The sequence below is a fragment of the Carcharodon carcharias genome, chromosome 4, assembly GCF_017639515.1.
Source record: "Carcharodon carcharias isolate sCarCar2 chromosome 4, sCarCar2.pri, whole genome shotgun sequence".
NCBI lineage: Eukaryota > Metazoa > Chordata > Chondrichthyes > Lamniformes > Lamnidae > Carcharodon > Carcharodon carcharias.
Window position 1 is genome coordinate 201,126,928 of NC_054470.1, and position 13,077 is coordinate 201,140,004.

Genomic DNA, 13,077 nt, shown 5'->3' on the forward strand with positions numbered 1-13,077 from the left:
ATTTGAATTGTATTGTGCTAAAAGTTAATGAATTATGGATTTTTTTAATTCATCCTTAGAATTTGAGCATCAGTGACTAGGCCTGCATTCATTGCCCATCTTCAAGTGCCCTCGAGGTGGTGGTGGAGAGAGGCCTTCTTGTGTAAAAGATACAGAGGGTTAGGAACTCCAGAACTGCTTTCAAGAGCAGTCTTTTTTAGACAGTATGTGGCAAACCCAACAAGAGGGAGTGGGCAGAGGGGCAATTCTGGGGAACGGAGCTGTACAAGTGGAAGGTGCATCAGTGGGAGAGCATTTTTGTGGTAATGATCATAATTGATCAGGGCAGCAGATAGATGGGAACACCACCACCTGGAAGTTCCCCTCCAAGCCACTCACCATCCTTACTTGGAAATATATCGCCGTTCCTTCACTGTTGCTGGGTCAAAATCCTGAAACTCCCTCCCTAACAGCACTGTGGGTGTACCTACACCACAAGGACTGCAGCAGCTCAAGAAGGCAGCTCACCACCACCTTCTCAAGGGCAATTAGGGATGGGCAATAAATGCTGGTCTAGCCAGCGATGTCCACATCCCATGAGTGATCAACTGAATCATAATTCAGTTAGATTTAGTATAGTTCTGGAAAAGGACAAAGATAAAATAGCAGTAAAGGTTCTAAATTGAGGGAAGGTCAATTTTACCAGGCTAAGAAGCGATTTAGCAAAAGTGGACTGGAAACAACCATTCAAAGGTAAATCAATGTCAGAGCAATGGGAAGCGTTCAAGAAGGACAGTCAAAAGGTTCCAGGTAAACAAAGAGAAGGAGTAGGGCAACCAAATCACAAACCCCCTTGATGACAAGCTGCATAAAAGGAAAGATGGGGCAAAAAAGAGTGTCTGTCACACTCCAAGGACATAGGGGTGAAATTAAAAAGGAAATTAGAAAACTAAAGGCATGAAAAAATACTGGATTTTCCTTGATTTTACTTGCCAGAGGTGTCTTATAAGTGCGTACAAGCAATAAGAAAACTAAAGAAAAATTAGGGATTATTAGAACGAAAAGAGTGGATGCAGAGGATGTGGGAAAGGTTCTTACTATATACGTTGCAGCATCTTCACAAAAGAGGGGGCCGATGATGACATCGTAGTTGAGGAAAATGAGCACAAAATGTTGGATGGGATAAAAATTGCAAAAGAGAGCAAGTATTACAGGGTTTGTCATCTTCAAAAGTAGATAAATCACCTGACCTGAGTTAAAAATGCCCTATGTTGTTAACAGAAGCAAAGGAGGGACTTGCAGAAAGCGCTGACAATCATTTTTCAACCCTTCCTGGCTACAGGAGTGGTGCAGTGCCAACATTTTTTTTTAATTCACTCATGGGATGTGGGCTTCGCTGGCTGGGCCAGCATTTATTGCCCAGCCCTAATTGCCCTTGAGAAGGTGGTGGTGAGCTGCTTTCTTGAACCGCTGCAGTCTCTGTGGCGTAGGTACACGCACAGTGCTGTTAAGGAGGGAGTTCCAGGATTTTGACCCAGTGAAAGTGAAAGAACGTTGATATATTTCCCAGTCAGAATGGTGTACGGCATAACTCAGTTAGATTTAGGATAGTTATGGAAAAGGATAAGGTTGGGCCAGGAATAAAATTTCTAAACTGGAGAAAGGCTAATTTTACTAAGGTGAGATACGATTTGGCCCAAGTGGACTGGAAGCAGCTACTTGCAGATGAAACTGTGTCAGAGCAGTGGGAGGCATTCAAGGAGGAAATAGTGAGAGTACAGGGCAAATATGTTCCCGTAAAGACAAAGTGGGGACCAACTCCAGAGAGCCCTGGATGTGAAGGGACATGAAGGTTAGGATTAAGAAAAGAAAAGCTTATGGTAGATACAGAGGGCTCATTACGGCAGAGTCCTTAGAGGAGTATAAAAAGTGCGGGGGGGAACTTAAAAATGAAATTAGGAAAGCTAAGAGTGCATGAGAAGGCATTGGTGGGTAGATTAAAGGAAAACCCAAAGGGGTTTTTAAATATATAAAGAGCAAGAGAATAACTAGGGAAAGAGTAGGGCCAATTAGGGACCATGGAGGTAATGTGTGTGTGGACCCGGAAGATGTAGGTACAGTCCTCAATGAATACTTTGCGTCGGTCTTCACAATGGAAAAGGATGACGCAGATATAGACATCAGGAGCAGGACTATGAAATATTAGAGGAAATTAAGAGAGAGAGGAGGTGGTGCTAGCGGATTTAGTGGCCTTAAAAGTGGATAAATCTGCAGGCCCAGATGAGAAGCATCCCAAGCTGTTGAGGGAGGCAAACGAAGAGATATTAGGGGCCCTGGAAGGAATTTTCACATCCTCTCTGCCCACAGCTGAGGTGCCAGACAGTTGGAGGACTGCTAACGTTGTCCCATTATTTAAAAAGGGAGGAAAAGATAGATCAGGAAACTACAGGCCAGTCAGACTAACCTCAGTGATGGGGAAGTTACTAGAAAGAATTCTGAGGGACAGAATATATCTGCACTTGGAGAAACACAGATTAATCAGGGATAGTCAGCATGGATTTGTTAAGGGAAGGTCGTGTTTGACAAATTTGATCGAATTTTTTGAGGTGGTAACCAGGAGTGTTGATGAGGGAAATGCCTTTGATGTGGTCTACATGGACTTTAGTAAGGCTTTTGATAAGGGGCCTCATTGCAGACTGGTCAAGAAAGTAAGAGCCCATGGGATCCAAGGCAAAGTAGCACGTTCAATCCAAAATTGGCCGAGAGGCAGGAAGCAGAGGGTGATGGTAGAGGGATGTTTCTGTGACTGGGAGTCTGTTCCCAGTGGGGTTCCGCAGGGCTCGCTGCTGGGGCCCTTGCTGTTTGTGGTGTACATAAATAATTTTGACTTAAATGTAGGGGTTATATTCAAGAGGTTCGTGGATGGCACAAAAATTGGTAGGGTGAGGAGGATAGCCGTAAACCGCAGGACGATATCAATGGACTCGTCAGGTGGGAAGAGCAGTGGCAAATGGAATTAAACCCGGAAAAGTGTGAGGCAATATACTTGGGGAGGGCTAACAAGGCAAGGGATTACACTATGAATGGTAGGACCCTGCAAAGTACTGAAGATCAAGAAGAACCTTGGTGTGCATATCCATAGATCCCTGAAGGTAGCAGGGCAGGTAGATAAGGTAATTAAGAAGGCATATGGGATGTTTGTCTTCATTAGTCAAGGCATAGAATATAAGAGCAGGGAGGTTATGCTGGAACTGTATAAAACGCTGGTTAGGCCACAACTGGAGAACTGTGTGCAGTTCTGGTCACCACATTATAGGAAGGATGTGATTGCACTGGAGAGGGTGCAGAGGAGATTTACCAGGATGCTGCCTGGGCTGGAGGGTCTGAGCTATGAGGAAAGATTGGATAGGCTGGGGTTGTTTTCCTTGGAGCAACAAAGGTTGAGAGGGGACCTGATAAAGATGTATAAGATTATGAGGGGCATAGACAGGGTAGATAGGAAGGAATTTTTTTCCATTAATAGAGGGGTCAATAACCAGGGGGCATAGATTTAAGGTAAGAGGTAGAAGGCTAAGAGGGGAGTCAAGGAGAAACTTTTTCACCCAGAGGGTGGTGGGAGTCTGGAACTCACTGCCTGAAAGGGTGTTGAGTCAGAAACTCCTGTAACATTTAAAAAGTATTTAGATATTCATTTGTGTTGCTACAACCTCCGGGGCTGTGGGCCAAGCACTGGAAAATGGGATTATATTAGTCAGATCTTTGTTGACTGGCATGGACACAATGGGCTGAATGGCCTCCTTCTGTGCTATAGATGCCTATGAGTCTGAGATTTCCTTCCCTAAAGGACATTAGTGAACCAGATGGGTTTTTATGACAATCGACAAAGGTTTGTTTCATGGTCATCATTAGACTTCTAATTCTAGATTTTTATTGATTTCAAATTCCACCATCTGCCATCGAGAGATTCGAACCCAGGTCCCCAGAGCATTACCCTGGGTCTCTGGGATACTAATACAGTGACATTAGCATTATGTAGGGTGCTGATCAAGCAGGCTGCTCTGTCCTGGATGGTGTTGAGCTTTCAGAGTGTTATAGGAGCTGCACTCATCCAGGTAACTGGAGAGTATTCCATCACATTCCTGACGGTAGACATGCTTTGAGGAGTCAGGTGAGTTACTCTGCAGAATTCCAAGCCTCTGAATTGCAGTTTATGGCTTGCTTCTATCATGTGTACAAAGTTACTGAAGTTTAATGTTACATAAAGATTTTATAAGCATGTGGCATGTTTCCACATGTATAAAATTATACACACATGCATACACACCACTAGACAGTTGCACATATTTACAGATATAAACATCCATTCCTACATATACACACATGTACACAATATGTTCCTTTCACCCAGTGTTTAGTTGGAAGATACCTGAAGGAAATTTCCATCCTGAAGAACTTTGCTGTTATTTGGATCAGGAATATCAGGGTAAAACGTCTCTTTGATCCTGAAAAAGATGGGAAGAAGAAAACAGTCAGTCAGTCATTCAGTGTAGACTCTCTGGTGCCTGCTGCTCCCAGCCAGATCAGGAACTGAGCATTGTGCTGGGAATCACACCCCCAGGTTATGTTCCCAACACACAACCCCAGCCCAATATCTGCAGAGAGCTTTAAATATGTTGTAAAATCGCTGGTTCGTTTCATTAAGAGCTTGCTCCAATACCATAACAGGTGACTTCAGCCAGGACAACGATATTGGCCAAGGCCCAGGTCTAGTGAAAGAAACCTCAGCCAGAAATTCCAGGAAGGATAGAAAAGTAAACAGGCTTTGGAAATCAGGTAATGGTGAGATGCCAGTAAGCTGAAGGAAGGGAAAACTGAGGGAAGGGTGGAGTTTCAGGGAGGCTCTGGGAAAAATTGAGAGCAGAGTAAAAGGTGAAAAGACAAGTCTTAGATTTTTTCTTACAGGGCAGCAGGAAGATTAAAATGATTAAAACTAGCAGCTTGTTTAAAAAGGCTGATCATTGAAAGGGGACTTACCATTCTTGCTTTCGGTAACAGAAGATACTGAGAATGACTCCCAGTGTTATAATTCCCACTAGGGGCAGGGTAATCCCAAGGATCACTGCAGTGGCTGATTGGGGGAGAAAAACAAACATTAGAAAGCTAACAGATATATTACTCACTACAGAGACTTGGAGGGGGAAAGGAGTTGTGCCTTAATGTGAGGTCAATAGGTGAGATGAGGGAGATGAAGTTCTGTATAATGTAAATCATACAGAAGGACTGACTGGCTGTTAGGATAGCGTGTAATCTAACCTGAACCTCCCACCTTCTTTATGCTAACTTTCACTCGCCTACCCTGACTAAAGACTATTCTGTGATTAACGAATACAAAACAACAAAATAATATTTATAAAAAATCACTAGCACTCAAATCTTCAATTAAAGCATTTTTATATAACGCCAGTGTGTGTGTGTGTGTGTGTGTGTGTGTGCGTGTGTGTGTGTGCACGTGCTTGTGTGTGTGGCAACATGGGGGTAGGAAGACAGTGGTATCGTGGTAATGTCACTGGGCTGGTAGTCCACAGACCCAAGCTAATGCTCTGACAAGATGGGTTCAAATCCCGCCACACAGTTGGTGGAATTTTCATGCAATTAATTAACAATTCTGGAATTGAAAGCTAGTTTCACATTCACCATTACAGAGACTATCACCGACTGTCATTAAAAACTCATCTGGTTCACTAATGTCCTTTACGGAAGAAAATCTGTCATCCTTACCTGTCTTACAGTAATGCAGTTGACTCTTAACTGCCCTCTGAAGCCAAGCAAGCCACTCAGTTCAAGGATAGTTAGGTATGGTCAACAAATGATGGTCTTGGAAGTGACACCCAGACCCCAGGAAGAAATAAAAACTAAGCACTTAACATCCAATGAATGTATTGTGGGTAAATTGAAATAAAATTTCAAAGCACGATGCAGAGAGATGTGGTAGATACTGTGCAACTGCAAATCTCTCTTTCGTCATTTTAGTAGTTAACAGAACACATTGGCCAGAGGGAATTAGAATGTTGTTCTGGAACGATTTCACATCAAACGCTCGAGTCTCAGAACAATATGTCATATCCCAATGTCCCAAACATACAAAGCCAGATGGCCCAAAAAATGAGCACTAATTTCTTTAATTCATTTATGGCATGTGGGTGTCGCTGCCTAGGCCAGCATTTATTGCCACCCCTAATTGCCCTAGAGAAGGTGGTGGTGAGCTGCCTTTTCGAACACCGACAGTGCTGTTAGGAAGGGAGTTCCAGGATTTTAACTCCGTGTCAGTGAAGGAACGGCGATATATTTCCAAGTCAGGATGGTGTGTGGCTTGAAGGGGAATTTCTAGGTACTGGTCCTTCTAAATGGTAGTGGTCGTGGGTACGCTGTTTAAGCACAAGGTGCTGTTTAAGGAGTGTTGGTGAGTTTCTGCAGTGCGTCTTGTACATGGTGCACACTGTTGCCACTGTTCATCAGCAGTGGAGGAAGTGAATGTTTGTGGATGGGGTGCGAATCAAGTGGGCTGCATTGTCCAAGCTTCTTGATTGTTGTGGGAGCTGTACTCATCCAGGCAAGTGGAGGGTATTCCATCACAATCCTCACTTGTGCCTGGTAGATGGTGGAGAGGCTCTGGAGAGTCAGGTGGTGAGTTATTTGCCACAGGATTAATAATCTCAGACCTGCTCTTGTAGCCACCATATATATATGGCTAGTCCAGTTCAGTTTATGGTCAATGGTAACCCCCAGGATGTTGATTGTGGGGGATTCAGTGATGGTAATGCCATTGAAAGTCAAGGGGCGATGGTTAGATGCTCTTTTGTTGTAGATGGTCATTCCCTGGCACTTGTGTGGCATGAATGTTACTTGCCACTTTGCAGCCCAAGCCTGGATGTTGCCCAGGTCTTGCTGCATTTGGACATGGAGTGTTTCAGTTTCTGAGGAGTCGCGAACGGTGTAGAACATTGTGCAATCATCAGCGAACATCCCCACTTCTGACCTTGTGATGGAAGAAAGGTCATTGATGAAGCAGCTGAAGATGGTTGGGTCGAGGACACTACCCTGAGGAACTCCTGCAGTGATGTCCTGGAACTGAGATGACTGACCTCCAACAACCAAAACCATCTTCCTTTGTGCTCGGTAAGACTCCAAACAGCGGAGAGTTTTCCCCATGATTCTGATTGATTCCAGTTTTGCTAGGGCTCCTTGATGCCACACTCGGTCAAATGCTGCCTTGATGTCAAGGGCAGTCACTCTCACCTCACCTCAGGAGCTCAGCTCTTTTGTCCATGTTTGAACCAAGGCTGTAATGAGGTCAGGAGCTGAGTGGGCCTGGTGGAATCAAACTGGGCATCAGTGAGCAGGTTATTGTTCAGCAAGTGCTGCTTGATAGCACTGTTGATGACCTCTTCTATTACTTTACTGATGATCAAGAGTAGACTGATGGGGCGGTAACTGGCCGGGTTAGACTTGTCCTGCTTTTTGTGTACAGGACATACCTGGGCAAATTTCCACATTGCCAGGTAGATGTCAGTGTTGTAGTTGTACTGGAGCAGCTTGGCAAGGGGCGCAGCAAGTTCTGGAGCACAAGTACCATTGCTGGAATATTGTCATAGCCCATAGCCTTTGCAGTATCCAGTACCTTCAGCAGTTTCTTGATATCATGTGGAGTGAATCGAATTGGCTGAAGACTGGCATCTGTGATGCTGGGGATCTCTGGAGGAGGTCGAGATGGATCATCCCCTCGGCATTCTCTCTGATGATTGTAGCAAATACTTCAGCCTTAGCTTTTGCACTGATGTGCTGGGCTCCTCCATCATTGAAGATGGGGATATTTGTGGAGCCTCCTCCTCCAGTGAGTTGTTAAATTGTCCACCACCATTCACAACTGGATGTGGCAGGACTGCAGAGCTTAGATCTAATCTTCTGCTCTGTCATGCCCACTGAACCAGGGTTGATCCGCTGGTTTGATAGTAATGGTAGAGTGGGGGATATGCCGATCTATGAGGTTACAGATTGTGGTTGAATACAATTCTACTGCTGATGATAGCCCACAGTGTCTCATGGATGCCCAGTCTTGAGCTGCTAGATCTGTTCAAAATCTATCCCATTTAGCACAATAGTAGTACCACACAACATGATGAGGGTATTCTCAATGTGAAGGCAGGACTTCATCTCCACAATGGCTGTGCAATGGTCACTCTTACCGATACTGTCATGGACAGATGCATCTGCAGCAGGCAGCTTGGTGAGGACAAGGTCAAATATGTTTTTCCCTTTTGTTGGTTCCCTCACCACCTGCCGCAGACCCAGTCTGGCAACTATGTCCTTTAGGACTCGGCCAGCTCGGTCTGTGGTGGAGCTACCAAGCCACTCTTGGTGATGGACATTGAAAGCCTCCACCAAGAGTACATTCTGCGCCCTTGCCACTCTCAGTTCTTCCTCCAAGTGGTGTTCAAGATGGAGGAGCACAGTATATGGTAATCAGCAGGAGGTTTCCTTGCCCATGTTTGACCTGATGCCCTAAGACTTCATGGGGTCCGGAGTCGATGTTGAGGACTCCCAGGGCAACTCCCTCCCGACTGTATACCACTTTGCCAAAACCTCTGCTGGGTCTGTCCTGCTGGTGGGACGGGACACACCCAGGGATGGTGATGGTGGTGTCTGGGACATTATCTGTAAGGTATGATTCCGTGAGGATGATCATGTCAGGCTGTTGCTTGACTAGTCTGTGAGACAGCTCTCCCAATTTTGGCACAAGCCCCCAGATGTTAGTAAGGAGGACTTTGCAGGGTCAACAGGGCCGGGTTTGCCGCTGTCATTTCTGGTGCCTCAGCTGATGCCCGGTGATCCATCCGATTTCATTCCTTTTTATCGACTTTGTAGCTGTTTGATACAACTGAGTGACTTGCCTGGCCATTTCAGAGGGCAGTTAAGGCTCAACCACATTACTGCGAATCTGGAGTCACATGTAGGTCAGACCAGGTAAGGACAGCAGATTTCCTTCCCTAAAGGACATTAGTGAACCAGATGGGTTTTTATGACAAACGACAATTGTTTCATGGTCATCACTGCACTTTTAATTCCATATTATTTTATCGAATTCAAATTCCATCATCTGCTGCAGTGGGATTTGAACCCAGATCCCCATAGCTTACCCCAAGTCTCTGGATTACCACATCACAACACATCTGAGATAACTGCTAATTCTTTAAAATAACACAAACAGGCTGCTGTGGCATTTGGTGAATGCCCTGCACGGATGGACTTACGGCTATTTGGTGTAGTCACAGTGACGACTCTATTGGGACTATCTCCTCCTCCAGTGTAGGCACTCAGTTCCACTCTATACGTCGTCCCAGGATCAAGGCCTGTGATCTGAAACGTCCGTGCATTGGAGCTGTTTATGATCTTTGGCGGTGAAATATCTATCACAAATGGAGAATGCAGAAAATGAAGAGCACTCAGAAATGATAGTATGACATAAGATAATACAGTATAGGAGGCCATTCAGCCTATCGTGATTTTACTGGATTTTTAAAAGAGCTATCCCATTAGTCCCACTTACTGGTTGTTTCTCTTTGCCCTGCAAATTTCTCTTCTTCCAGTATCTATCCAATTCCCTTTTGCAAGTTATGTTAGAATCTGCTTCCACCACCCTTTCAGGCAGTGAATTCTTGATCACAACAACTTGCTGCATAAAAAATTTCTTCTCATCTCCCCTCCCACATCCCTCCCCAGGTTTTTTGCCAATCACATTAAATCTGTGTCCTCTAGTTACAGATCCTTCTGCCACTAGAAACAATTTCTCCCCTCTCCATTCTATCAAACCGTTCCATGATTTTGAACACCTCCATCAAGTCTCCATTTAACTTTCTCACTCGTCAATATTTTAGTTCTTTTTTGCCTTTCCACTTTTTCAACATGGAGGAACGAAAAGACTGGTTAACACTGAACCATACGGGTCAAACTGCCAAAACTTCAACTCCCGGCTCATGTCAGGTGCGACAGCAGCACTAAGCACAACCCTTTCCAAACCTCCAGGTCCACAAACTTCAACAGGACAAACAAACAAGTAAGGAATACTGGCGCAAATAGGGCCGATTTATTAAATGAATTGCCTAGGTTTGCACTCGGAGCACCACATCTACAAAGCAAGAAAAGACTGCAAAACTAAACGGCATAGTAGTGACAAATTTCCCCTTCTCCACATTTCTTATTTTATCTAAGTTATTGGACCGGGCACTTCCATATCAGGAGATGCTGAACAGGGGCCCGGCAGGAACACATTTCAAAAGATCAACCTTTTACATACTTACCTGTATTCTGCCTACGTGTTCCTATGGGCTTGAGAGGTGCTGAATAATTGTTTAGTTTACTGTAATAAATCTTGAACCCCTTAATGAATCCTCGTTGCTTGACCAAAGGGATGTCATTCCATTCGATTTGTACCAGACCTCCAGAGGTTCCCTTGATATCCAGTTTCGGAGCTTCTGACGGAGCTAACGAGAATAATCAAAGACCAGTGGTTGTGTTAGGACCTCAATTAGAACTGTGGCCTGTTTAATCAACTACACACCTTGCAGTGTACTCTTCAGTAAACAATCAGAAAATGATTGTCATTTCAGAGTTATGATTTTTTTTTTTTAAAGCTCACTTTATAGGGGTTTTTGATTACATTTCTGCATCCAGCATTAATTTATCCTTCTTTGTCCGACTGGCCTCCACACCTGGGTGTCAAGAAAGTACGTGCCCAGTTTGCTCCCACTTCACAGCTAAGGCAGCTCCCCTACCCACTAAAACAGATCAGCTTCTCATGATCACATTGCTGTTTGTGGGGGGTTTGCTGTCCGAAAATTGGCTACCGCGTTTTCTACTTTACAACAGTGACTACACTTAAGAAATATTTCAATTGACTGTGAAGCATCTTGGGATATCCTGAGGTCATGAAAGGTGCTATATAAATACAGGCCTTTTTTTTTTTTCCTGCCTCCAGGAAAGACCCAGTCCTGTTATCATAGAAGCATACCATGGAGCAGAGGCCATTCGGCCCATTGTGTCGGTGCAGCTCTCTGAAAGAGCTTTCCAATTAATTCCACTACTGCGTTATTTCCCAACAGCCCTGAAAGCTTTTCCTTTCCAAGTATTTATCCAATTTCCTTTTGAAAGTTGTCACCAAATCAGCTTCCAACATCCAACCAGACAGCCTATTCCTGATCATAACAACTCACTGCGTAAAATATGAGATTCACATCTCCATCTGGCTTTCTTGACGACTATCAGTGTCTTCAGGTTATTGACTCTTCTGCCAGCAAAAACAGTTCCTTATATTCAATAAACTTAAGTTAATGCTAAAGCTGATATAAATACTGAACCATCTTCGCTAATTAAGCCATGATGGAATTAAAACAGAAACAATTTCAAAGTATTGTGATTACAAGTGGTTTTCCAAACTTCCCCAGTCACTCCCCTGATCACTTGGGATAGATTCACTCTTCAGGGTTATCATTTTGTTTACAAGTTGACAATAATTTACTTGCCACGATCCATTATTTTGATTGCTGGCAGTCTGGGTGAGTAAGGGAGTGTTGATCTTTTCGTAAAAATCAAATTTTGTTTGTATTTAGCACTTAACTAAAATTTGCTGTCTAAATTCTAAATTTCCCAGCCTTAAGCAGGGTTTCAGGACTGAACTGGAAGAGCAGCTGAAGTTAGCTAATTAAAGAAAGCAGCTTAAACCAGTCTTTCTGTAACTGGGGTCAGCTACCTCCTTAGTTTCACAAGGATATATAAACAAGCATTTCAGTGCAATTTAGCATGGAGTGTGACTTTCAGCAGAGTGCTGGAGTTGGATGATTGAGGGATTTAAGTGAGGAGGGGAAGCAGCTGTTCCTTTGCTTTTGTCTTTTCAAACTTGTTCACCTGCAGAAATTGGTTCTTGGCCACCAAGGGGGTTTGATGAGTATCTGGTAAGTTGTTAAGGTCTATTCTATTCATAATGTTTAAAAAAAATAACTGGTGGTACAGTTAATAAAATATATTACAAACATGGAAAGTAACTAATTGACAAAAATAATTTAAGTAGTTAATAAAGACACAGTAAGGATGGCAGGGCAGGCAATGTGTCATAGCTGCAGCATGTGGGAACTCCTGGATGTCAAGAGGAAGGTGGTGGCATAGTGGTATAGCCCCTGGACTAGTATTCCAGAAGTTCCAGGGTAATTCTCTGGGGACCCGGTTCGAATCCCAACATGACAGATGGTGAAATTTTAATTCAATAAAAATTAAAAGACTGACGATGGCCATAAAAACCCATCTGGTTCACTAATGTCCTATGGGGAAGGAAATCTGCTGCCCTTAACTCATCTGGCCTACATGTGACTCCAGACCCACTGCAATGTGGTTGACTCTTAAGGGATGGGCAATAAATGCTGGCCTAGCCAGTGACGCCAACATCCCGTGAATGAATAATACAAAAAAAAGTGATCCAAGGCAAACACATTTGCAGGAAGTGTTTGTGGCTCGAGGAACTTCAGCTCAGAGTCACTGAGCTGGAAGCCAAGCTGCAGACGCTGCAAAACATCATGGAGGGAGGAAGTTATCTGGATATTTATATCAGGAGGCAGTCACACCTCATAGGGTAGGATCTTCTGATTTGGTCAATGGTCAGGGACAGGAGAGTGTGACTGCAAGTGAGGTAGGTAAGGGGACCCAGACAGCAGGAGACTGGGAGCCTTAGCCTTTGCTTTTGGCCAACAGGACATCCTTTCGGCTTGTTTGGGCTGCTAGATGGATGAGCCATGGCACCGTGGTACAGGAAGCCATTCAAATTGGGGGGAGTAAAAACGGAAGGCAGTGGTAAGCGGGGACAAGTATTTAGATGAGCATTTGAAATGCCACAGCATACAGGACTATGGGCCAAGTGCTGGAAAATGGGATTAGCATAGATAGGTGCTTGATGGCCAGCATGGACACAATGGGCCTGTTTCTGTGCTGTATAACTCTATGACTCTAATATAGCGAGAGGGACTGACTGTTCTCTGCAGCAGACAGAAAGAATCT

General features: G+C 44.1%; 1 protein-coding gene across 1 annotated transcript in view; it reads right to left on the minus strand.

Moving 5' to 3' along the window:
- The window catches only part of LOC121277198 (leukemia inhibitory factor receptor-like), a 206,860-nt gene that overhangs the window by 3,653 nt on the left and 190,130 nt on the right, over positions 1 to 13,077 (minus strand). The window contains exons 17-20 of the mRNA XM_041186347.1: positions 10,335 to 10,517; positions 9,288 to 9,443; positions 5,014 to 5,107; positions 4,406 to 4,481 (exon numbers count right to left, since the gene is read on the minus strand). Of these exons, the coding sequence (XP_041042281.1) occupies positions 4,406 to 4,481; positions 5,014 to 5,107; positions 9,288 to 9,443; positions 10,335 to 10,517 (509 nt within the window). The remainder of the gene's footprint in view (positions 1 to 4,405; positions 4,482 to 5,013; positions 5,108 to 9,287; positions 9,444 to 10,334; positions 10,518 to 13,077) is intronic.